At 43.8% G+C, this 26,631-nt stretch overlaps 1 protein-coding gene across 1 annotated transcript in view; it reads left to right on the forward strand.

Moving 5' to 3' along the window:
• The window catches only part of Dnah6 (dynein axonemal heavy chain 6), a 198,328-nt gene that overhangs the window by 93,081 nt on the left and 78,616 nt on the right, over window positions 1-26,631 (forward strand). The window contains exons 36-46 of the mRNA XM_060383520.1: window positions 3,677-3,859; window positions 4,538-4,681; window positions 7,320-7,541; window positions 8,504-8,651; window positions 10,860-11,017; window positions 14,323-14,454; window positions 15,343-15,514; window positions 16,862-17,008; window positions 18,307-18,380; window positions 20,659-20,813; window positions 25,733-25,964. Coding sequence (XP_060239503.1) covers window positions 3,677-3,859; window positions 4,538-4,681; window positions 7,320-7,541; window positions 8,504-8,651; window positions 10,860-11,017; window positions 14,323-14,454; window positions 15,343-15,514; window positions 16,862-17,008; window positions 18,307-18,380; window positions 20,659-20,813; window positions 25,733-25,964 — 1,767 coding nt within the window. The remainder of the gene's footprint in view (window positions 1-3,676; window positions 3,860-4,537; window positions 4,682-7,319; window positions 7,542-8,503; window positions 8,652-10,859; window positions 11,018-14,322; window positions 14,455-15,342; window positions 15,515-16,861; window positions 17,009-18,306; window positions 18,381-20,658; window positions 20,814-25,732; window positions 25,965-26,631) is intronic.

Below are 26,631 nucleotides of genomic sequence, written 5' to 3' on the forward strand. Positions count from 1 at the left end.
CGTATAGAAGAGGCCGTTTACTGGGAATTTCTCACAGTGTCAGAGTGTGAGCCCATGGCCATCATGGTACGGAGCGTGCCATTGGGCAGACAGACATGGCACAGCAGTAGTTGAGAGCTTATATCCCAAGCCGCAAGCATGAGGCACAGAGGGAGGGAGACAATGGGAATGGTGTGGGCTGCTGAAGCCTCAAAGCCCATCCCCAGAGACACACTTCCTCCAACAAGGCCATGTCTCCTAATCAGTTCCTCCACCTGGGAAACAAGTGTTTAAACATGAGTCTACCATGGACAATCAAGCCACCACAGATGGAACCAACGACCCAGTATTTTGTTGCCTGTTCTTGGGTTTTTGTCTTTTCATACAAACCTTAGTTTGGTATTATATACAAAATAACTTTCTGGATGTTTGAGATTTTTATAGAGTTAATTTATAGATGAAATTTAGTGGAGCTGACCTCTGGAACTTATTTACTCCTTCTATCTATGAACGTGGTATAGCTCACTATTTAAGCCTTTGGTTTTCTTCGTCAGAATATCATGAATTTTCTTCTAGGGATCTAGCATATGTTTTGGTTGATTTATAGTAATTGATTCTTGTTGCTAATATAATGCAATCATGTATTTTAAACATAAATTCCAGTTGTTCACGCTAGTATATAAGGAAGTAATTGTCTTCCTTATATCATGGATTAGCCGGTGACCTACAGTGACCTAATATTTTTCCATTTAATTGATTCTTAGTTTTAGTTTTATTTTGCTAGTTTGGGAAGATTTTATATGTATATAATACTGCCATCTTTGTTTTTTTAATAAAATTTTTATTTTTTATATCAATTACAGTTTATTTACTTTGTATCCCAGCTGTAGCCCCCTCCCTCATTCCCTCCCTCATGTCCTCCCTCCCTCCCCCTCTCTAAATCCACTGATAGGAAGTTTTCCTCCCCTTCCATCTGACCCTAGCTTATCAGGTATCTTCAGGACTGGCTGCAATGTCCTCCTCTGTGGCCTAGCAAGGCTGCTCCTTCCTTGGGGTTGGGGGAGATCAAAGAGCCAGCCATTGAGTTCATGTCAGAAACAGTCCCTGTTCCCCTTACTATGGAAACTCACTTGGATACTGAGCTGCCATGGGCTACATCCAAGCAAGGGTTCTAGGTTATATCCATGCATGTTCCTTGGTTAGAGAAACAGTCTCAGAAAAGACCCCTGTGCCCAGATATATTTGGTCCTTGTAGAACTTCTGTCCTCTCCAGGTCATACTAACTTCCCCTTTTTTCATATGATTCCCTGCACTCTACCCAAGGTTTGGTTATGAGTCTCAGCATCTGCTTTGACACACACTGCTAGATAGAGTCTTTCAGAGGCCCTCTGTGGAAGGCTCCTGTCCTGTTACTTGTTTTCTCCTACTTCCAATGCCCATCCCATTTGTCTTTCTAAGTGAGGATTGATCATCTTACCCCAGATCCTCTTTCTTGTTTATCTTCTTTAAATGTGGAGATTTTAGTATGTTTATCCTATCTTATAGGTCTAATACCCACTTATAAGTGAGTATATACCACGTGTGTCTTTCTGCTTCTGGGATACCTCACTCAGGATGATCTCTTCTAGATCCCACCATTTGCCTGCAAATTTCATGATTTCCTTGTTTTTAATTGCTGAGTAGTATTCCATCATGTAAATGTACCACAATTTCTGTATCCATTCCTCTGTTGATGTACATCTGGGTTGTTTCCAGGGTCTGGCTATTGTGAATAAAGCTGCTACAAACATGGTTGAGCAAATGTCCTTGTTGTGTACTTGAGCATCTTTTAGATATATGCCTAGGAGTGGTATAGCTGGATCTTGAGGAAGCGCTATTCCTAGTTGTCTGAGAAAGTGCCAGATTGATTTCCAAAGTGGTTGTACAAGTTTACATTCCCACCAGCAATGGAGAAGGATTCCCCTTTCTCCACATCCTCTCCAGCATGTGTTGTCACTTGAGTTTTTGATCTTAGCCATTCTGATGGGTGTAAGGTGAGATCTCAGGGTCGTTTTGCCTTGCATCTCCCTGATGGCTAAGGACGTTGAGCATTTCTTTAAGTGTTTCTCTGCCATTCAATATTCCTTTACAGAGAATTCTCTGTTTAGCTCCGTACCCTATTTTTTAATTAGATTGCTTGATTTGTTGCTTTTTAACTTCTTTGGTTCTTTATATATTCTGGATATCAGCCCTCTGTCAGATATAAGGTTGGTGAAGATCCTTTTCCAGTCTGTAGGCTGTTGATATTGTTCTGATGACAGTGTCTTTTTCTTTACAGAAGCTTTTCAGTTCCATTTATTGATTGTTGATCTTAGAGCCTGTGCTGTTGGTGTTCTGTTCAGAAAGTTGTCTCCTGTGCTAATGAGTTCTAGGCTCTTCCCCACTTTTTCTTCTAACCGATTTAGTGTGTCTGGTTTTATGTTGAGGTCTTTGATCCACTTGGACCTTAGTTTTGTGCAGGGTGATAAATATGGATCTAGTTTCATTTTTTTCTGCATGTAGATATCCAGTTGGACCAGCATCATTTGTTGAAGATGCTGTCTTTTTTTCTGTTGAATGGTTTGGCTTCTTTGTCAAAAATCAAATATCCATAGGTGTGTGGGTCTATTTCTGGCTCTTCTATTCCATTCCGTTGATCCACCATTCTGTTTCTTTGCCAATACCATGCAGTTTTTATTTCTGTTGCTCTGTAGTACAGCTTGAGATCAGGGATGGAGATACCTCCAGAGGATCTGTTGTTGTAAAGGATCGTTTTGGAAATTCTGGGGGTTTTGTTTTTCCATTTGAAGTTGAGAATTTTTCTTTCAAGGTCTGTAAAAAATTGTGTAGGTTTGATAATACTGCCATCTTTGAATAAAGACAGTTTTACATTTACATTTTCTTTTCTCTTTAAAAATTTTTATATTTTAGGTTTAAATGTCATGGGTGTTTTTCAGTTTTTAGTGGGTATGTGTGAGTGTGTTATGAGTGTGTGTGTTAGTGTGAGTGACTGTGTGGGAGGGAGGCCAGAAAGGGGCATCAGATGCCATGGAGCTGCAGTTATAAGCAGTTGTGAGCCTACTAAAACACTAGAACCAAACTGTAGTCTTCCACAAGAGTAATATGTGTCCTTATCCCCCAAGCCATATCTCCAACCTCTACTTCCTCCTTTTTAATCTGTAAATCTTTAGTTTTATTGTCCTGCCATGTTAGCTTGAGCTTCTAACACAATATTAAATAATAAGGGCCAAACTCACTTTTAAGTCTTTGGAAATTATCCCTTCCACCTTCCTGAGGTGTTGCCATCTCTGCTTACTCTTCTTCATTGCTCTTAGCTGTGAAAGGCTATCAGCAAGCACTGGTGTGTAATGTATGCACTGGCACTTTAAGAACTAATCATAAAGTGAAACCTCTGAACTCATCACAAAACCAAGAAGTACAGTGCAGTCTTCATTGCCTGGTATGTCCTCTGTGAACCCCTGATGAGCCATGGGTTTCCGTGGACTTTGTTTTATGTTGTGTGATGCTGTGATGCCAAAATCCTTTGATCTAAAGGCTTCCTAATATTCTAGATGTGTGGATTTTAAGCACCCTCTCTCTAAATGTAACTACATATATATGTATGTATGCTTTACCTTCAATAAGAATGTAGTAAAACATTTATCTGTTTCATTTTCAGCTGAATGAGGAAACCGAAGAATATTTATTGAACCTTTTCAATCGTCATGTTGAAGAAGGGTTACAGTTTGTAAACAAAAAGTGCAGCCAAGCTATCCCACAGGTGGACATCAGCAAAGTGACCACGCTTTGTTGCCTACTGGAGTCTTTGCTACTTGTCAAAGAAGGAGGTATCTTGTCATTGGTATGAAGTTCCGTTTTGATTTTAAATTGTGTGTGTGTGTGTGTGTGTGTGTGTGTGTGTGTGTGTGATGCTCATGTGTGGAGATTACAGGACAACTTTTGGGAATTGGTCCTCTTCCCACTAGGAGCTCCGGGATTAAGCTCAGGTTGTCATGCTTAAGTACATTTACCCACTGAGACATCTCATCTGTCTTGCATGAAGCCTTCTTTTTCTAAAGCTATAAAAATGCTACGGTTCTATGAGAGTCTTTGCTAATAAAAACTCTAGATTTTCTGAAATTTGACCACTTGATTTTTAATTTAATGTTCTCGAGACTAATGGCTGCAATTAGACTCACAGTTAGAGGTGCGTGGGTGCCTGTGGTTTAGTCCCGTGCTCAGCCTCCAATACCCTGTGGTCCATGACATATTCCAGGATGTATGCTCAGTCTGCTCTGCTACTCACAGAGGTAGAACATGAGGAGCAGTGTTCCCCACTTGTGCCTGTCTTTCATTTTTTTTTCATCGTTTTCTATCCTGTAAATAAAGAAGAAGCGCGCTGTGGATCACCAAATAAAACATTCGCCACGCCCTGTTAAACACAGAGTCTAAATAAGAGAGAAGTCTCAGGCCTCACAGGTTACAGTGTGCCTTCCATCAGCAAGTAAGATATTCATGCTGTTTCTCTCTGTCTTTTCAGGAGCAAATGAAGCTGAACACTGTACTGTGCCAGACTTTTGTGTTCTGTTACTTGTGGTCTTTGGGTGGAAACTTAACTGAAAATTACTGGGATTCTTTTGATACATTTATTAGATCACAATTTGATGACAATCCTGATGCCAGGGTAAGGACCAAGTGGAGCTGTCATCATCACTTCAAATTTTTAAATTTTAAGGATAAAACTTTAAGACCTCTCTGTTTTATAAATAGAAGAATAATAGTCATGTGATAAAACAAACACTCCAGAAAAGAATGTAGTTGTAAGCTTAGAGATTTGAATTCTAGAATAAAATGTAATTTTAACTAGAAATACATGAACAGAAAAAAACAACTTTAAGAGCTTTAGTCCTATTCATTGTGAGGATTTGAAAAAGCTGGTCTCATTTTTCAGCCACTGACAGCATTACTCCATTAAAAATAAAAATAAAAAACAAACAAACAAGAAATCTTTCAGTGTGCTTTCCAAGGCTGTTGCTGTTGATAAGGCAGATGGTCGGTAAAGCCCAGTGCCGTAGCTGAATGCTGAGTCCCGATTATCAGGTGTATTTTCACCGTTGATCAGCATTGATTCTGGGGCTACTGCGTATGCATCCCAGCACCGAGCAAATATGCTCTGGTGAGTAGACTCCTCCCCATCACAGAGGGATTTGAAAATACGGAAGAAAGATTCAAATGTGCCTTGTGTTATTGGGTGAAACTAGAAACAGCAGTACTTGTGGGTTTTCAAGATGGTAGTGAATGGATATATTTGTATGAAATTTGATATGTACATATAGTTGTCCTTGAGGAAACTTCCAGTACGCCCCCCGCCAAAGAGTTCAAAGTCTGCAGATGCTCAAGTCCCTTTTATCAAATGGGACAGTGTTGGCAAATATTGTAGGCACAGCCTCCCGTATCCTCTGTCTCATCCCTAGAGTACTGACAGCCTCCAACACAATGCAGCCCAGTCAGCAGAGACAGAATGCTTGCAAACCTCTTCTCTGTGTGTGCTTATTGATTGACTCTCCCATTTCCGACATTTCTGTCCATTCTTCTCCAGACTCAGTTTCCTTAGTAAGGTTTTTTCACCCATGTTGTCCTTTCTTATCGACTTTGTTAGTGTTCTCACCCATATTTTAATCTAGGACCTGAACTAATTTCCTTGCTTCACTCATCCTGTTCAAATCCTTCTTGAAGTCTTTGAACTGTCTAACTGTAGGTTGTGGGTGTGGAGTTCTTTCTTCATTTCTTTCTTTTCGTAGGGTCTCACTATGTAGCCCTAGCCTGGAACTCACTGTATAGACCAGGCTGATCTAACACTCAGATGTTCGCCTTTATCATCCTCCTGGACAATGGGGTTAAAGGTGTGCGCCACCTATAGCAAATGAAGAATTATTTTCATAACATTTAAGTTACACCATAATCTTTGCCTTCTGCAGGATTTGTATTGGCAATTTCATATTTTGCACGTTTCTGAGATACAAGGTACAAATCTGTTGGGTTGGAAGAATTTTTTTCCCTTACCACCTTTTGTTTCATTTTAAAGGTGCATTTATTTATTATTTATTCACTTTACATCCCAATGGTAGCCCCCCTTCTCTCCTCTTAATCCCACTCTCCCTCCCTCTTTCCCTTATCCCTCCTCCCCTACTCCTCCCCCAACCCTCCCCAGCACATCAAGTCACATCAGGACTTATCCCCCTATGGCCTGGCAAGACAGCCCTGAAAAGCACGCAACAGAGTCCATGTCAGAGACAGCCCCCACTTCCCTTACTAGGGAACCCACATGAAGCCAGAGCTGCCCATCGGCTACATCTGTGCAGGAGACTTCGGGCCAGTTGATGCATGGTTCTTGGTTGGTGCTTCAGTCTCCACAAGCCTCCCTGGGCCCTGGTTAGTTGGCTCTGTAGGTGTGTTTGTGGAGTTTTCCTGTATTTTATGTGTCTCGGTGTTTTGCCTGGATGCATGTATGCCCTACCACATGTATATAGTCCCACAGAAGCCAAAGGAGGGAGCTGGATACCCTGGAACCAGAGTTAGAGATCACTGTAAGCCACCATGTGAGTGGAAGCTACCATGCCCTGGATTGCCGCATGAAGGTGAGAAAGCAGGTGCTTTCTCTTATCTTAAATGAACACAGAGTAAGGGGTATAGTGCCTGTGTGGGATTCGGGCCAGCTGGACTGCCTGTCTTCCTTCCCCGCTGAGCAGTAGTCAGCAGGGGTCATCTCTCCTTGGAGTTTCTCAGCCAGCAACGTGGGGAGCGCTCTCAGCATGATGCCCACACTACCAGGGACTATCAGATTTTAAGGTGCCAGGCTCCAAGGGGGTTGGGCTGGTGCACATCCAGAAAGTTAGACACACATAAATAAAAATGAATAAAATAAATATGTAAAGTAAATAAATCTCATCCCCACACTCTGTAAGCTGAAAACAGGAAGAGCTCTGGGGCTTGCCAGCCACCAACCTAGTTCCAGGTTCAGCAAGACCCCCGTCTCGAATGAACAAGGCAGAAAGTGGTAGAATAGGGCCCCCATCTCTGCACTCACCCATACCATGCCCACATAGCAACACACACACACACACATACACACACACGAGCGAATGCATCCCCACTGCAGTTAAATTTATAAAGTAAACAATTAGCCTCTGGTATTTGAAGAAATTCTTAAAGAGAAAAATGAAATTCAGCTCTATCCACGTTCTCTGCTACCTTTGCTTCGCATGAATGTATCTATTTCTGAGAGTCGGTGCTGTCCATTGACAGTTGGTTTTATACTTCAGCTCCCCAATTCTGGAGATCTGTGGAGCATTCATGTCGACTTTGATACCAAGCGTCTGGACCCCTGGGAGCGGATCATACCCACCTTCAGGTACAGCAAGGAGGTGCCGTTCTTTGAGATGCTTGTCCCTACAACAGACACGGTGCGCTACGGCTATCTCATGGAAAAGCTACTGGCGGTCAGGCACTCGGTGCTGTTCACCGGAACGACTGGAGTCGGCAAGGTAGGAAAGCCTCATCAGACAGGAAGTGCTGTCAGACTGAGGCCCTGTGGAGCTAGGATCCTCAGCATCAGAAATAACACAGGGTTCCCACAGGAAATTTGCTTTTTATTTACTGTACCACTTTTTCAAGAATTTAAGTCTGCAGAATCCATACTGACCCTGGGATTTCCCCCAGAGTTTATCAGTTTCTGAATGTATCCTCAGGTTGGTGTTACAGACCAGGCTGTGAGTTCAGGGCCAGGTATTTATTTCTGCAGTTGCTCCAGGTCATCTGGGTGGAAACTGCCCAGGGCAATTGAGTTCCCGAAGGACTGCTGATGACAATCATTCTGTCCTGTTTCTTATTTAAGTTTAACAGACACAACCACACTTTCAGTGTTATTTCAATTCTGGGAAGAAACGAAGAAGAAAATAGAGGTGTCCACACAAACCCGGATTCCCTGTTTACCTTCCATGTTATTTGTAAGAGATGTGTGCCAGCAAGATGGCTCAGCAAGTCAAGAGGCTTGCTGCGCAGCTTGGCTACCTGTGTCCCCTCTCCAGGATCCACAGGTGGAAGGCGCTCTGACCTCCACTCATGTGTACCATGACACAAGATACCCTCACATGTGCAGGCTCATATGCACATAAACACACACACTAAAGAAAAATACAAATTTTGAAAGATTTCGAAAAGAACAAAGAAATGTGGGTCTGCCTCATTATCAAATTAGACTGGATAGTAAGAGAAGAATTTTGGTGTGACTTCTCCTTAGTTAGGTCTGGTTCGAGTATTTCTTTGGTCTTGATGGATGTAACTGAAATTAACGGCCGCAGTGAAACAATACCAGTTTCGCCTACATCCAGCCTTCCTTCTTCTCTGCTGCTTCTCACTCACTCTGCTGGATTACGGCCAACAGAGGCTGCTTAAAAGGTATCACACTGAATATGAAATCAATTAACATATTCTTTTTTATCCAAAGTCTGTTATTGCAAAAGGCTTGCTGAATAGAATTCAAGAATCAGCTGGCTATGTCCCCGTTTATCTAAATTTTTCTGCCCAAACTTCATCTTCAAGGACGCAAGAGATCATTGAATCAAAACTGGAAAGAAAAAGAAAAAATATTCTAGGTAAGAATCAAGATTGCAGTTTAGTTGCACACAACCACTCGTCCAGCCAGTAAGCTGCGTACACAGAGAGCAAGCTGAGCCGTCCTTGTGGTGAGCGGCCCACTCGGCCAAGGAAAGCACTGGTCTCTCTCACAGGTCCCGGGTGCCATGCCACAACACAAGTGTGTGCAGAGCCCAAGTAAGAAGTCTCTGTTCGTGGACATTTCCTCCTCTAGCTATCTCAATGTGAACTGCAAGTCACTTATTCCCCCACACTGTGTCAGCTACTCCTCCCATCACCATGACAAAACACCTGACAAAAGCCGCTTAAAGGGAGAAGAATTTGTTTCGGCTCCCGGTTTCAGGGAGACAGTTGATCATGGTGGGAAAGCATGGTGGTCACAGCGCATCTGTGGTCAAGAATCAGAGAGCTGAATGCCGCTGTTCAACTTGCTTTCTCTGGTTTTTATCTTTCATTTTCATTCAGTGTGGGATCCCAGTCCATGGGCTGGTGCCAGCCACGTTCAGGGTCAATCATTTCTTCTTCCTTAAACCTCTGTGGAAACACTCTCACAGACGCACCTGAAAGGATGTCTCCTAGGTCATTCCAGGTGGAGTCAAAGTGAAGGTTAATCGTGACAGCCGCCCTCAGCAGATCATCTGCAGTCTCTGACACCCCGTGGCTTCCTTCTGTCCATCCAAGGCCCCCAAACCTCAACCGATTTTCATTTGTTTAAAACCAACAAACATCCTCATATATGGCATACCGAGTTTCTGGGTTTGGTTGGAAGTAGCATGAGTATAGGTTTGTCTACAGTTGGTGGTTTTGGCCAACTTTTAGCATCTCTTTCTCTAATTAGCTAGTTAGGTTTTTTTAAAAATCGTAACTTTCCTGTCACCTTTAGCTACTTTAAGTCTAAGCCAATGTAAAACATCAATGCCACACCTGACTGAAAGTCAGCCCTCGTCTCTGTTGTAAATCAGATGTGCACCTCTAGGTAGTGACATGGAGGGTAGCATGGGGTGATCTTAGTAGCTCTTTCTTCCTGTAGAGGTTCTGATGTGTAGGTCAGGAGAAGATGGAATAGACTAATGTTTTGCCCTCCTGGCATTTAGATTGTCTCCATGTGTGGCCCTGCTCCTCTGACTGGATTACTATCCATGTAATAAATTACTGTCCATGTAATAAGTGAGCAGGAGCAAGCTCTCATGAGCATCCCTAAAGAGCAGTTCACGGGTTGGGCCTCCACCTCCTTCCTGCAAAGTTCCCTGAGGGTGATCTCAGGGTCTCGGCCTCCATTCATTCCCACCCTCCAGCAACACAAGCTCTAGCTTTTACACGCTTCACTCAGCAGCCATCTGAATGGTACCTGACAGGGCCGAACCTCCGCTGCTTTTCACATTGTCAGCCATGCACTGATATCCATGCACCAAGAGTGAGTTACCAACTGCCTCACCACCTCCTCCTGGTTCCCTTTTCCTTGCTTAGCTAGACACAGGGCAGCAGATGCCAGTCTGGTTTTGGTTTTTGTTTTTTTCATGAGCTCCAAATTTTTATGAATGCTTCTCTGAGGTGTCTTCCCCACTCTGATCTTGCGACATGGCTTCTCTGGGGCAGAAGAGAGCTGTGTCAGAGAAAGCTAATTCAGAATTAGCTTTAGGTGCATTGGAATCGCCACCCAGCATTCATCCCAACCACAGGGCTGTAGCTGGATGCTAGAGGGGGAATTCCCCGTCTGTGCTTCCTCCCTACTGCCTGGGATTTTCCACTGATGGGATTGGGATGGTTTCAGATATCAAAGTAGTTTACCATGTGGAGGTGATGAGGTGCTATTCGTGATCTGAAACCTGTGGTATCCCTCTGCTTCCTTCTGTGGAAAGTTAATTCCCTTCCTCCCTCATGCTCAGTGCACTCAGGCCGCACATCTGCTGAGGGCAGAGGGAAAGGCCCAGGCCTCCCTGGGGAGCCAGCATCATCACGTGTTTCTGAGACTAAGGGTGACATGACACTGTGAATGCCTTGGTCAGGTCGGTATCTCCTGGCAGACAGTGGATGGGCAGATCCCTCATTGCCCGAAATGCCATTACACCAAGGACCAAGCTTCAACATGAATTTTTGTGAGGACAAATCGTTTTTAAACTACCACCACAACAACAACAACAAAAAATGGCCTTGTGATTTTCTAAGGACAAATTGTGATTCTTTTAAAATTCCTTCTCTTGTGCCAGGAGCACCAGGAAACAAGCAAGTTGTGATTTTTGTTGATGACCTGAATATGCCCCGCCTGGATCACTATGGCTCCCAACCACCTATTGAATTGCTACGGCAGTATCAAGATTTTGGTGGATTTTATGACAGAAGCAAACTCTTTTGGAAAGAAATACAGGTTAGATTTTACATTAATTGGTGCGCTCAAACGTGGAGTATTATTTTTCAGGGCTAATATAACAAGATGCTACAGTCTAGGTAGCTTAATCTATTTTCTTATAATTCTGAAGGTGAGAAGTTTAAGATCAAGTGCGAGCAAAATCCGCTCCAAGACTTCGCTCCTCGATTTTCATATGTTCTTCTTTTCCTCATGTTGTTGTAAAAATTAGCCGTACAGACCACTTAGACTCCAGTCTCAGTTAGATATTGATGGTTTATTTGAACGCCTCTCCAAGCTGACTGATCAGGGCCACAGTAAGGACTCGGGAGCCTGACTGTGACATCTAGAAGGTCTCACAGCAGGGTTTTTCTAGAAAGACAACTAACTTTTGAAGACATGGTGAGGGCAGTACAAAGCAATATTACATTTTTGGCTAACTAGACAATGTATTATCAGCTAATCTTTAAGCTGATTGGTTCTAGGTAAGCGAGGGTCTTCCCAAGTGCAGCCCAAGGGCAACCGAGTGCAACCAGGGTGTAGCCAAGTGTGCAGATAACCAAGTATGAGTCATGACGCTATTGAATCATACAAAGCATAAGGTCAGCTGTGAACAACCGCTTCTGGGAAGCAGAGTTGAAAACTTTAAAATTTTGGACTTAATTTCACCTTAGAAACAAAACGGAAGCTGAATACAAAGATGGCTGCAGCTTTGTCTCAAATAGCAGGCTGCAGCAACGTGGGGTTGTTAGTCTGTTTTTCTATTTCTAATAACAGTTACACCAGATGGGTAAGTCACAAAGCAATTTATTGGGAATTGTGGTCTTGATCCAAGGGCAAGAGGCCACATGTGGTGACAGCTTTTCCTGTTTCACCTTGGGGACCATGCAAGTGGTAGGTGATACTGGAGAGATGTGAACAAATGTCTCTTCGACCCAGATATGTAACCAATGGCAGACCGAAACAAAGATACCACCAAAATCCAAGTTGGTGAAGCAATGAGGTTTATTGAGCTTACTTACAGGTGTGAATAAAGGATTACTTGCAGCAACATGGATGACTCAGAGGCCGCTGCAAGGCTGGATATGGTGGTGCATGACTTTAATCCCAGCACTTGGGAGACAGAAACAAGTGGATCTCTGTGAGTTCTAGGCCAGCCAAAGTCACAGAGTAAAACCCTGTGTCAGAAGAAAGAAGAAAAGGGGGAAAAGATGCCTCACCCAAACCCCATCACCAGGAGCATGGGTGACAACTCACGAAAGCTGGATCTGGTGTTCATTGCACAACTTGTAGGCAGCTCAACAATTCAGAGAGTCTCCTCTCCTCAGCAGTCCTTACTATCTATATAATCTTGAGCATCAAAGGACCTCGTGAATTTAGTAACTTCCTGGGACTTCCTAGAACTTGTAAGTTGTTTATATCCTGATATGAACAAGCTTCTTCTTAAAACTTCTTAAAACACAGGGGAGAAATACCACACAACAGCAGGGCATCACATGGAGAAATAGGAGGAGCATGTACCTCCTTGTCTCTGTCCCTGTTCTCATGAGACTACCAATAACTCAATAGTAGAAGTATTATTCAGATGATCTTATCCAATCCTAATCACTTCCTAAAGTTACCATCTCAAAACAACATGGTTGGATTAAGCTTCTTCCCTCTATGTGCCTCATAATAGGGATTAAAGTCCAACGTGAGTCATGGAGGAGGCAAACCACACTCAAGCCATAGCTTTTAGCTTCCTTTGTGTCCTAATTTCACTGTCCTAATTGTATTGCATTAGGAGGTCATCCTAAAGACACCATTTCTCCAAATTCCCTGTCTTCAAAAGCAATCAATTTTTACCACAAATTAGGACACATTATTTCTGGGTAAATTCAGTCTATGAAGCATGGCGTGGTGCTTCTTACCGGTAATCCAGTTCATTCCATCTGCATTGATGTCTTGCTGTGCTGTTTCAGGAGACAAGTGGCAAATGAGGCAGTCCTTGTCTCCCAGAGAGTAGACAGACATTTGTAGCAAAAGATGACTAGGAGAGACAGAGAGAATCCAGGCCTGAGATTGGGATAAGAATAAGAGAAGCAGGTATTTGGGAGCCTAGATTGTAAAGACAGAACAAAGAGAATGAATACTTTAATACCTCATGGGATCTGAAATACCCTAGTCCTGTAAAACATAACTCTGGAACAGCAAAAGGAACAGAACCCATGTTTCAGAGGGCTGTAGGTCCATAATGAGGACTATGGGTTTACCCTCTTCGCGATGGAGAGTCTCTGAAGCAAGTATTCTAGAAAGATCTCCTTGGCTGTGGGAGAGGAACAGACTAGAGAGGAGGCAAGAATAGAATCTTCAGCCTCTAAGAGGAGAAAAGATGAGAGTCAGAGCTTCGGTGTGGTGACATATGCAACCAAAAAGCCACCAGCAGGGCTTGGGAGTCTGAGGGAGAATGGGGGTCATGCCTTGACTGCCCACTCTGTTTCTGTTCTGGAAGGGGGCATGTCTGGTGTAAGTCATTTTGCTCATAGTAAAGACAAATTGTACCAAGCACTGTTACATCACTTATCTCTCCCAGCGTCCCTGCAAAACAAACGGTGTCATTAGCTCAAAGATGAAATAGACACAGCCCAAATCCTAGAATTTCTTTTGAATGTATGGGCCATCCATTGTAAATAGCTCTCTGATTACTTGCTCCTTTTCATTGCCATGGTCATTATCTGAAGCCAAGCTTCTCCCTCAGACTTCTGGATCCAACAGTCTATTCATCATAAAGATATCAGTCAGATTAAACAACATCTTTAACTGGCCTCTAGACACCCTAGGTCTTCTCTCGGACCTGCAGTCAGCCTGAGTGGCCTTTTAACCTCCGTTGTTTGTTTTTAAACATTTATTTTTTTATTTTTAATCATGTGCCTATTCAGAGGGTGCCCATGCCCCCATGAGCCCAGAAGAAGGTGTCTGGTTCCCTGGAGCTACAGGCAGTTGAGTCACTGACGTGGGTGCCGGGAAAGAAATTCTCCAACAGCAAACTACAGTCTCCTACAAGAGCAGAACACATTCTTCAACCCTTGCCATCTTGCCAGCCCCAGAGCAGCCTTTTCAAAATGCAGCCCTGACACTGCCAACTGAGCAGCTTAGTTAGACACCCAAGACTTGGTTTTTCTGCCATGAACTGAGAGTAGGAACAGCAACCTCAGATAGTCCTGGGGCTGCAGTGCTGGCCCATGACGGGCCCTCTAAAGAATGGCGTCTCTGAATCCTGATATTAGGGAGGGCAGATCTTTTCTCTTTCTCTGCAGGGTGACCCAAGTGGCTTTCTCTCCACACAGGACGTAACAATTGTATCAGCGTGCGCACCTCCAGGAGGGGGCCGCAACCCTGTGACACCCCGCTTCATCCGACACTTCAGCATGCTGTGTCTGCCCATGCCCTCAGAGCACAGCCTGAAGCAGATTTTTCAGGTGAGTGCGGATCCTGATTTAAACAAGATGGGGCAAGGAAAACATTTACCAAGAATCTCATAGTCAAAACAGTGTACTGGGTTTCCAGGGACCCCTTTCCTCCCTTTCCTAAGCAGGAAGCCTGGAACCACTGGCCACAGAGAGCAGCTGGCTACTGGCTGCATTGTTGATTTCTGTAGACCATTTAGGAGTGCAGAAAGATTAAACATGACACTCCTAAAGGCAGGACTCTTCCTTGCCCAGGCCTTACCTCCACACACACTTCAGATGTGATCTCCAGGGCTGGATATCCCCTTAAATCACACAACACCCCAGGCTGCTCCAGTTCAACACACCTCAGGCACGGACTCTTGACACCATCACTATAAACTATGCGCCCATTTTTCGCCCGCACGTATTAACCTCCCCACGAGACCACTTCCTCGTCTTTTACACGGGAAACACATTGTTGCCTTAACCTAGGAGTGCTCAGCAGAGTGTCCAGTAAGTGTGAAACATTATTCTGAGAAGAACGATGGCAGCACATGCGCCAGTGAGGGTAAGCCTTCACCAGTCAGCCAAGGCTGGGTCTTGGAGGAGGATTCGAATTGACAGGGAGGGCCAGAGAGTTCTTGAGTGAGCACAGTCACAGAAACATGAAATGGTAAGTTCATGATAAGACACAGACCAGCTATGAATTCCACTCAGCCAACCCAAACAACCACAAATCACAAGAAAGGGCCTGTTCTTGGAAGTATATTCTGAGACAAACAAGAGCCTTTGTGTTGGAATTTAGCTTTCCTCTAGTTGCAGTTAGAAAAGGATATCAAAATGAGGGTATTTGAAAGACAAATATTTGGTTTAAAAAAAGCAATCGTAACTCTCTCACCTTACATTTTCTGGTTCCAGGCTATCTTGAATGGCTTCCTGATTGACTTTCCACCCCCTGTGAGGCAAACTTCGTCAAACATTGTGGAAGCTGCAGTGGAGATCTATAACAGGATGAGTGTCGACCTCCTGCCAACCCCGGCCAAGTCCCATTACGTCTTCAACCTGAGAGATTTGTCCAAGTGTGTGCAGGGTAATGTGCTGAATCTGTGTTCTCCATTCTGCATTCCCACGGCCCTCCACCAAACCTCTCAGAATCATGTGCACCTACTGGGACTTTGCCGGGCAGCCCTGGCACACTGGTTAATCTCAATTGCCACGTGATGGGATCCAGAATCGCCTGGGAGGGGACCTTCTTGGGATGGCACTTGACCTTCTTGGGATGTCCATTTGACATCCGTTTGACTTGGAACTGAGAGTAGAAATAAACCCTTCCTCGGAAGTTGCATTTGTGCAATGGGATGGTAACTAAGACACGGGGCATAACTTATTCAAATTCAAGTCTCCTTGCACCCCTACCTCATGCTGAACCCCAGAACTTTCTCAGATCTCAAGTAGCCATCCTACTTCTCACTTCCAGCTGAGGATGAGAAACAAAAAGCTGAAAAATAGAAACCATTAGCTCGGAGGTGCTTCATCTCCCAGATGGCCCGGACAACCCACATCTTCCTGCCCTACACGGAACTGCCCTTCTACACCCCCTCTCGTACAAAGTTCCATCTCCACCTGCCTCGTTGGAGATCTGGCTCTTAAAATCCCTACATCGCTCTCATAGTCTCCTCTCCTGTTAGATCATTCCGAGCATCATTTTTAAAAATAGATCGTACATCCTACCTTTCAGAGTTAATTGCGCTCCTTTTCTAGAGACTCCTGTAAAAACGGCCTCTCCTCAGGATCCCTCCTATTCCACTCTACTGTGTGTCGATCAAAGCTTATACCTAACCCTGGACTCCACTCCATTCCCGACAGGCCAGATCTCAGTGCTTGGCACCGTCCCTCTGCCTCATCCCAGCAGTCCTAAGTACAAGCTCTCCTACATCGCCTGCCCTCTCCCTGGCTGATGTCACTCCATCAACACTGATAGCTGCTGCTCCTCCCTACCTTAAAATTACAGCCTACTTTTAATTCCAGCACTCAGGAGGCAGAGGCAGGTGGGGTTTCTCTGAGTTCTAGGCCAGACTGGTCTACATAGTGTGTTCTAGGAAAGCCAGAGCTGTATAGTGAGACCCTGTCTCAAAAAAAAAAAAAAAAAAAAAAAAAAAAAAAAAAAAAAAAAAAGATTCTTGCTTCATTCCTCTAGCCCTGGCCATGGTTATCCCTGCTGTACATAAGGGTACAAGGGTACCAGTAACTGCCCTGTCCAGGAGCCCTGATGCCTTCCACCTGCTCCAGACCAGCTTCCCCTTCAAAATGTAACCCGGTTCTAACCACTTCTTTCCATCCCAGGCTGGACTTTACTAAACTTTACTAAACTGTTATGAGGTATTTCATAAATGAAACTTTTCCCTTTTTCCCCCTTTTCTTAAAAAAAATCTTACAGGTATTCTCCAATGTGATCCAGGAACAATAAGAGAAGAAGGTCAGATATTTAGACTTTTTTGCCACGAATGTCAAAGAGTGTTCCATGATCGATTAATCAATAATGAAGACAAAAACTACTTCCATGTCATTTTGACAGAAATGGCCAGTAAATATCTTTATTTAACTTTTTTTATTTTTAAAAAATTAGAGAATCAATTGGGTTTCAATAAAAGGGAAATGAAAATGAGTTTATAAATTTTAGGCATTAACAAGTAAAAGTTTTGATATCAAATATATACAAATATTATAAAAATGGGTTACTATAATAAAGAAATTTTTGATAGCCGTAATCATGTATAAAATTAGAAGTAGAGACAGAAAAGTGGAGAAATAAAATTTTGTCTAATGAGAAGCCAGGATAACGTGTTTCCTCTCCCACAAGGAGCAGATAGAGATATAGATAATATGAATGATATGACGGAATAGAGAAGTATAGGAAGGAAGCAGTTTGAAATGATGGGGGAGACAAGAGAGGGTCATGAGTGAATAGAAAGACAGATATCACATGCCTTCTGTAATGGGGACATAGGTGTTATGTCACACATATATGGCATCATAGCAAATCTAGGAACAACTACGTACTTATATGCAGGCCATGTGATACGTATGACATAAATTTATGACATCATGGGGAATCTCAATGTAACTGTATAGTTGTAAGTAGACCCATGACATATATGTCACAACATGGTATCATGGAGAATGTAGGTGTATATATATAGCTATATGCAAACCCTTTTGATATGTGTGCATGTGTGTGTGTATATGTCATATACATAGCACCATGAGGAATCTAGGTATAACTACATATATGGTTATATGCAGAGCATGTGATACATTATTCACACATATATGACATGAATACAGATAAGATTGGTTAGGAGAAGGAAAGGGAAAGGATAGACAAAGGAAAAATAATGACCTATGTGTATCAAAAGAGCATAATTTTGATCCATTATTTTGATCCAAAAATGAGATCCATTATTTTATGAGCTTACTAAAAAGCCTATTTTTATCTGGGTGTAGTATAGTGTCTCTTTTCCATGGTCCCAGCACCCAGGAGTCTCCAACAAGAGTACTCCATGAGTTTGTGGCCAGCTCAGCTACAGTGTGAGATTCTGTCAAAATGAAATATGCTTTTAATTTAAAAACTAGATAAAAAGAAATGACAATAATTCTAAAATATTCCTTTTTACTGAATAAGTATTTAATATTTACTATCTAATGGCAGTTTTAAATACTTAGTAAATAACCAAACCTGGGAGATTGGCCACCCAACTACAGTGCTATTTGTTGTCATGGCTCTCAGTTTCCAAAGCCACTGCAGATACTATTACATAGAGCTTATTAAAATTCTGCATTCAAGCTGATCCCCATCGTGAAGTTGCTTTTGTGTTTCAACAGACAAGTACTTTGGAATTACAATTGGCGTGGATTACTTTTTAAACCGGCCCATCATATTTGGTGATTTCATTAAGGTGAGTAGTCTTCTGCCTGACTCTACTTAAAGGTTTTAGCATATATGCTGTTTTCCAAATCAGATTCATCTACACAAGGATTTACATTTGTGAAGATTAAACATCTAAGCCAAATATGGACAGACTCCAGTCCCATAGGCCAAATCTGCCTGCTGCCTAGTTCTTATAAATACATTTTATCCAAGCACAGCTACAGTCACTGTTTGTGTGCATCTGTAGGTCCACCTTCGCCCAGTAATGCCAGACGACAGCAGCAGAGGCAAAGTCAGGGTTAGCGGCAACACCAAAGACATTTACTATCTGGTCCTTCGCAGCAAAAGTTACATTTGTTTTGATGATCGCTCAAACCAATAACCATCAGAAAGAGACAAAGAGGCTTAGTTCCTTTAGTCAGGCCCAAAATCCTGCAACCCCTAATCAAGTGCTTCCCGTCATGCAAGCTTAATAGTCAAAGGAGCCACCCTCTTCATTTCAAGGAAACCTTAATCAATAGCAAAATATTCTCATACTTAACTACCTTTTATATTGTTCCACACGCCTCTTCTATCCTTCCAAAAGTGTCAACACATGGGCCTAATTTTATGCTCTGAACGTTACTAGAACAAATCTTCCATTTCCCCACCCCACTTACACAGAAAACTGCCATCCACTTCCACCAAACTGACTCTTGGGGACTATGTTCTTCCTTTCTCAAGGCCGAGGGCATGCCCACTTTGTTCACCAAGGTCTCCGCCTCACATACAAAGCAAGGTACATAGCAGCCTTCCAATCTAAGCTAATAATCTGATAACAAATAGACTGGTCCTTCTACAGGCTATATAGTACGCACTCCAGATGAAAATGACCACCTGACATGGGTAAAAAGAGAATACATTTGTGTGAATTATGCCTATTTAAAGTTATCATTAAACATTAAGGTCCAGCAGCCATAGATGCCTAAGCAAGTCCTCAACAAGGTGAAAGCAGTTGATTCCCTCGCAGGAGCTCAGGAGCTGCTGGCAGGTGCTGGCTGCTGTGGGAGGGAGAGTCAGCTTTCTTCAGCAATGTGGCCCAGACAGGTCGGCTGTCCATGCTCCAGTGGGCAGGCCTCCAACCCATACAGGCAGTATCAGGACATACAGACAGTACTGATCTGACTCAGTGGTTATAAAGGTCAATCGATTAATTCTTAGATGGGGATGTAGAGGGAAGTCTTAGAGGACTTGAGAGGGAAGATGGATATAATCTAAATATACCGTATTAATGTTCGGAATTACCAACAAATTCTTTAAAAGGAAAGGAAGACTAGGTCAAACACAACAAACTAAGCAAAAACAAATAAAGCTCCAGGGTTTTTGGTTTTTTGTTTTTTCACAAATTATGTTTGCTGTGTGTTTTTAGTAATGGTGTGTCAAATGAAAGAATAAAGACAGGCCTGGAAGATGGGTCAGTCTGTAAAGTGCTTTCCTAACAAGCACAAAGACATGAGTTTGGTTCCCCAGAACTCTGTGTAAAAAGCCAGGTACAGTAGCATGTACCCACAATCCTAGCAAAGAGAAGAACCCCTGGAAACCGCAGGCCAGCTAGCCTGGTTTACTTTGCAAAGTTCTGGGCCAATAAGACAAAAAAAAAAGGTGGGTTTTCAAGGACAGACATCACTCAAGGTTGTTCTCTGACCCCCACAATAGAATATCTGGACTATCTGCAGATCCCGTATGCACACAGACACACACACACACACGCACACAGTAAAGCAGATGAACCAGACCGGGTTGGGTCCACAACTAGATGGTAGAGCATTCACCTTGCATATGTGAGTCCTGAGTGCAAGCAGAACTTTGCTTTGTCCAGTTATGTTTTAGTAGGACAGCCTCCCAGCAGTTGACGGAGCAAAGAAGAGGTGTCTTCAATTGGCCTAACCAAGGAACTCTATTCCTTTGCATTTACACCTGATTTTTATTCTCCATAATATATTTAACTGTAGGTGGCTGCTGTCATCAGAAACAAACAAATGATCATATGAATGATCATTCATAGAGATAGCAATCTGCCATGTATACTTTCAATTACCTTTTTGAGTGCCAATAACCTAAAAGTATGAAATCAGAGCATTGGATTGCACAAAAAATTTAAAATGATTCCAAACACTTTTCTGCCTGAATTTCATTGTAAAACTCATTGGCATTACAACCTAGCACCTGAAAAAGTGAAGTGAAATGAATTTTCCAGATTGTGTGTATGTCTACACAAGGTAATTAATTGAGCCAACTTTGGTGTGTCCCTACAAATCACCTTACAGTTTGGAGCAGATAAGTCTGACCGCATCTATGATGATATGCCTGACATGGATAAAATCAGGAATGTTCTACAGGACTATCTTGATGACTATAACCTGACAAATCCTAAGGAAGTAAAGCTGGTGTTCTTCCAGGATGCCATAGAGCACGTGTCAAGGTACAGTACTGCAAGGCTACCAGTTATACACTGATCTCGATTTTCATTAAAAGATAGAACTTTAGGTGCATTAGTAGACAAGCGAAGGTCCTGTAGAAATACTCACTGTGAACTAAAAGATATTTTATAAGGCTTTTAAAGATTTCTGTTTACTTATTTTTGTGTGTGTTAATCTCTCTGTGTGTGTGTGTGTGTGTGTGTGTGTGTGTGTGTGTGTGTGTGTGGTAGCTGAGGTAGCCAAGGAAGGATGTTGGAACCCCTGGCGCTGGAGCTGCAAGAGGTTGGGAACTGCCTGATGTGGCTGCTGCGAACGAAAGCCAGGATCACAGTACATGCTTTTAATCGCTCTGGCAACTCTCTGTCCCCAAAGTATACTTCAATATGCCTGAACAAACACATCAATTCTCTCTGGGATCCCATACTGAAACATTAGATCTGTCTATGTGTGTGGGTGTGTTGTGTACATGCATGCACTGCCCCATGGGCATTTCTGATACCCTCGGTGGTGAAAAGAGGGGTTGGATTCCCTGGGCCTGGATTTACAGGTGGGTATAAGCCACCCTGAGAGTGCTGGGAGTAAACCTGAGTCCTCTGCAGGAACAAGAGCACTTGGCTATTTCTCTAGCCCCTAGTATTGCAAAAAATTAATCAATTTTGTTTGTTTTTATTCATATCTGGTTATGAATAGTATTTCAAGTGGTTTAAAAGCTACATTGACCTAATTACATGTGTCCCTACAGAGAGAGCTCAAGGTTCTACTAAACACCATTGAACCCTGGTGACAGATCCATTTGCCTACAAGTATGACTGTTGCCCACTCACAGCTCTCTTGGAGGGATATTCCTCACGTATGGGCACTGAACCTGCATATCTTCAGTCTTTGGGATACACACTGCTTTATAGAGTCATTCACGTCCTTTGAGACAATTCCAAGTGTTAAAATGAGCTGTCCAAGGGAGCCGCATTTGCTCCCTGTGACTTCTGGCATCAGGTCCATCCTGTGGAGCAGGAACAATGATGACTCTCAGCGAGCTTATAAAACTGTACAGCACAGCATTGCATTTGATGATCACGTCCCTCTCCTTGCCCAGTATCCCAATCTCTTTGTAAACAAGGCTCAGAGAATTTCCACTAGCTTCTTAGGCATGCTTTTTACACCCATGGGCTTTATTCCACATTGTCTTTCATGGTTATGGTCCTCTCTCTTGGGGTATCTCTTGAAGTTTCATCAGGCAGTCCCTGGAGTGGCAGGTGCGTCTTTGTCCTCAAATGCTCTCTCTGCATGCCTCTCTGTGGCAGCACTGGTGTGTCTGGTCTTCTCTAAATAATTGCCTTGGCTCCAACAGCAAGAGCAGAAGAGAAGTCAGTGGCCTCATAACTTAGCTTTGAGAGCCATACCTATCCTTTCAGTCAAACCAGCCACACAGGCACATCTAGGCTCATAAGAAGAGAACAGATCTCTAGCCCTTGATGGGATCAAAGAACAAATTGGACCAGAAACAATATTGCAGCCAATTTTTGAACTATGTCATGGAAAAATAAGGTACACTCTCTTAAGTCTTCTTGGTAATGAATGGCAGGCTTGGAATCATATTCAGACCTTTGCCTCCAACTCCACTGCAGGTCTCCCCAAAACAGAACAGGGCCAGTTTTTCATAAAAGCTCCATAACTGTATTAAATTATTCTCGTGCTTCTCTTGGCTTTGCTTTCACCAGGTATAACTCCCTAGGATCAGACCAACACCTGTAATCCCAGCACTTGGGTGGGTGAGCCAGGATTACTACACATTTGAGACTAGCCTGTGCTATTACAGCAAGACTTCTCTCAAAACCCGGTCCTCTAAAATCATGTTACTTACTTTTGTGTTACTTACTGAAAGAGAATTTCCAGCCTTCAACATGCTTAGCTTTATAAATTTCTAATATTTCAATCTAAAATAGTCACCCGTATTTGGTGACTTTTTTTTTTTGCAAAAATAAGTTTAAAATATTAGTATAAGTGGGATGTCCCTTGATCTACAACTACAGCAAAAATTTAACAACTGTGAGGGTCTATACTCATACCATAACCATTTTACTGCTGGTCCTTGTTCAAACTGACAAACCGCAATGTTTTTCACATAAATAATAGTAAGTAAAGTCTTCCAAGTGTCCTACATTTCTCCTCTTTAACTCAAATTCAAGCAGCCATGTTTGCCAGTTTGCATTCTAGCCTGACCATTTGTCACCTAGTTATCAAGACACTGTTTTGCCAATATACCCACATGCTATATTGAAACAACTTTCATTCCCATAGACAAACTGTACTTAAAACACTGATGACAGTCCTGAGGAGACCTGATAGGCTAGGGTCAGATAGTAGAGGAGGACCTCCCCTATCAGTGGACTAGAAGAGGGGCATGGGAAGAGAAAAGGGAGGGAGGGTGGGATTGGGAGGAGATGAGGGAGGGGGACACAGCCGGGGTACAAAGTAAATAACTGTAAAAATAAGACACGGATGATGATTTTTGAAAGAAATTATTTTTTACATTTTCTATTTTGTTTTTAAGAATTTTTGACACCATCACTCCCTGGGGTGGCCATGTGATCATTAATATTCAGAGGTGAACTCTTTGGGCATTCCTCACTCTCAAACATTCCTCCTGCCTTCTTGGACTTTTATTTTTTAATTTATTTATTTTTAAATTTTTTTCTGAATATATTCAGATTCACTTAGGATAGGTTTACACATTATCTCTGAGCCACCATGACGCTTTCCCTTCCCCCAGTCTCTCACCATTGTCTTATGTGTAGAGGAATTTTAATCCAGCAACATGGCTAGTCTGGCAAGGGGTCCCATCTATAGACCTAGGTCTGTGATCTGGCTGGAATACAGACACACCCTTAATACACACCTTTAATCCCAAACGATGAATAATTGAGGGGCAGACAAAGTGGTGAATCAGAGAAAGATTTGACAGAATGAGTGAGAGATAAGATACACCCAACCCTCACGAGAACAGACAGGAAAGACAGACACTATAGTACAGCAGAGTAGAGTACGGTACAGGAATAGAGAGGGTTCATGGAGACAGTACAGTAGAGTTGGGGAGACAGTTCATGGAGTTCAGAGGCAGTTTTCCCAAACAGAGCAATTCAGTGAGAAGCAGAGAGGAGCCAGTTTGAATCAGTCATCTTGGAGAGGAGTTTTAAGCCAGAACAGCCAAGCTGAACCAGCCAGAGTTCAGAAAGAACTAAAAAGGTGAGCTTATTGAGAAGTAAGCCTGAGAGGCTGAAAACATTCCAGGCCTAGGTTAGCAGATGAGGCTGGAAGCGGAAGACTTCAAGGTCCAGGCTTGCACAAGATTAGACTGTCTGGAGGCTCAGAGCTTCCAGGCCTAGGCCTAGGATATTTAGATAGAAGCTCTCTGTGCTAAGCTCAGGCATCCTCTCACCTTACCTGATTATCTGAGGAAATAAAAACAACATTTACACTTGCGGAACGACACCTTGAAGCCTGCTGTGCAGCCAGCCCACGTTGGTTCATTTTATGGGGGAAATCTCTCATTCCTGCTTTAGGTGCTCACAAAATTTTTAAGTTGTGTCAAAATACATAGATCTCAGAGACAGAAGTGGATGTGATTCCAATCCCTTATTTATTTATTTATTTTAATTTATTTTTTATTTGTGTGTGTGTGTGTGTGTGTGTGTGTGTGTGTGTGTAGATTTGAGGACAACTTTCAAGAGCCAATTCTTTCCTTCTTCTGGGGCTTGAACGCAGATCTTCAGGCCTGGCAGCAAGTGCCCCTGAGCCACTGAGGCATCTCTTTACCAGACTCTCTTGTTTCTCCTGTAGTTGCTGTCAAATGGCCTCTTAAGATTCTGTTTGCTCCCCATGGTTCAACCTCCTTTGCTTCTGTGTTCTTCCTCGGCCTCTCTCTCTCTCTCCCCTCTCACACACACATACACACACACTGGGCATTCCTTATTCTTTATCTCACCTGCTCTATTTCCCGCGGTATCCTATGTGAGATACTCAGCTTCCGCAGACCTTCTCTGGTTAGTGGTCACATGTATCCATATCGCTCCTTTTTTTTTTTTTTTTTTTTTTTTTTTTTTTTTTCCTGAACTCAGCTTCCATGTTCTCCTCAAGCGCCCGGCCTAATATCATTTAAAACTGCACTGTTTTCAACCTTCACTGAGAAAAGACAGCACCATGACCGTGGCAACTTATAAAAGAGTTTAGTGAGGGCCTCCGGTTTCAGAGGTTGGAGTCCCTGAAGGTCATGGCAGGGAGCATAGGAGCAGGCAGGCAGGCACGGTGAGGGGTGAGGGGCAGTCGCTGAGAGGTTGTAGCTGATCCGCAGACGCCAGGGGGTGGGGGCAACTGGAAACGGCAAGGGATTTTGAAGCCTCAAATCCCGAGCCCCGTGACACCCCTCCTCCAGCAAGGCCGCACCTCCTAACTTTTCCCAAACACTCGCACCAGCGGCGGAGGAAGCCTTCAACTCTGAGTCTGCGGAAGCCATCCGTACTCCAACCACCGCCACAACCTTCTAAACTGCTGTTGCTCTCTTCCGACGACCGGCTGCCCTGACACCCCGACCCCCTTCAGAACCGCGGGGTCCTTTCGACGTGCAGTGATTTCAGTGCACGCTCGCCCTTCAGGTGGAGACGTGGGCTTTGCGGATGCCTCAGTTGTATCCCGAATCAGTCAGGGCCCCGACAAACCCCTCACACTTAACATGGAAGAAAAGGAATCATCCTTTATTTTAAATCTGCAAACCTAAGGCAGAGCGCCACCAGGCCGTGGGGGAGCAGCGGCGCGGTGTGCCCGAGGCACCTGCTCGAGCCTGCAGCGCCTGCTCTGGGGCCACAGCCGCCCCACCGTGGCCCGGGGCCCCGCTGGATCTCAGTCTTGCTCCGCTTTGCCTCTGCAGAATCGCACGGATGATCCGCCAGGAACGCGGCAACGCGCTGCTGGTCGGCGTGGGAGGCACCGGGAAACAGTCGCTCACCAGGCTCGCAGCGCACATCTGCGGTTACAAGTGTTTGCAGATCGAGCTCAGCCGCGGGTACAACTATGACAGCTTCCACGAGGACCTCAGGAAGCTGTATAAGATGGCTGGCGTGGAAGACAAAAATATGGTTTTCCTTTTCACAGACACTCAGGTGTGTACTCACACCGGGAGCGCGTGGGGCCGCAGTCCACTGTGAGCACACGGGTCACACCCACGGTGTTTGGATCCCTGTCTCTGCTAATAGAGGCCCTGCACCTTGTAAAAGACCTTTCTCTAAAGCCGCGTTTTGTTATTTGCTTGTTTGGATGGTTGTTTTCAGCATGTTTCACCGTTTAAATTCTAAGCACGGTCCCAGTTCAAGGAGAGCTGTTCTCTGGGGAAGGTTTGCTGGATGCTTAGTGGAAGGGTAATTGCTGCTTTCACTTCTGTTGCTGTAGTCAGACAGCCAGGAAGAACACAGCCTAGCGGAGAGGGCTAAAAGCTCACGGTTCCTGGCACAGTGGGTGAGCGCAGGGAAGTCACAGTGCAACTTAAAACAGCCAGGCACACCGCACCCACAGGGAGCATCTGAGAGAAGGGGACTCACGCACGAACGCACGCTCACCTTCTTGCTTGGACTCAGATCTTTCCCCACGCTGACACAGCTCGGCCCCACTGCCAGGGAGTGGGGCCACCCACAGTGGGCTCAGCTGTGAGCTGTCCCCCCACGCGCGTGCACAGAGGCCAAGCACTAGAGGCAATTCCTCACGGAGACCCTTTCCGGGTGGTGGTTCTGGACTGCATCAAGCTGGTGCTTAAACCTGAGCAGCACGGTAACA

Source organism: Meriones unguiculatus, chromosome 5 (genome assembly GCF_030254825.1).
Source record: "Meriones unguiculatus strain TT.TT164.6M chromosome 5, Bangor_MerUng_6.1, whole genome shotgun sequence".
NCBI lineage: Eukaryota > Metazoa > Chordata > Mammalia > Rodentia > Muridae > Meriones > Meriones unguiculatus.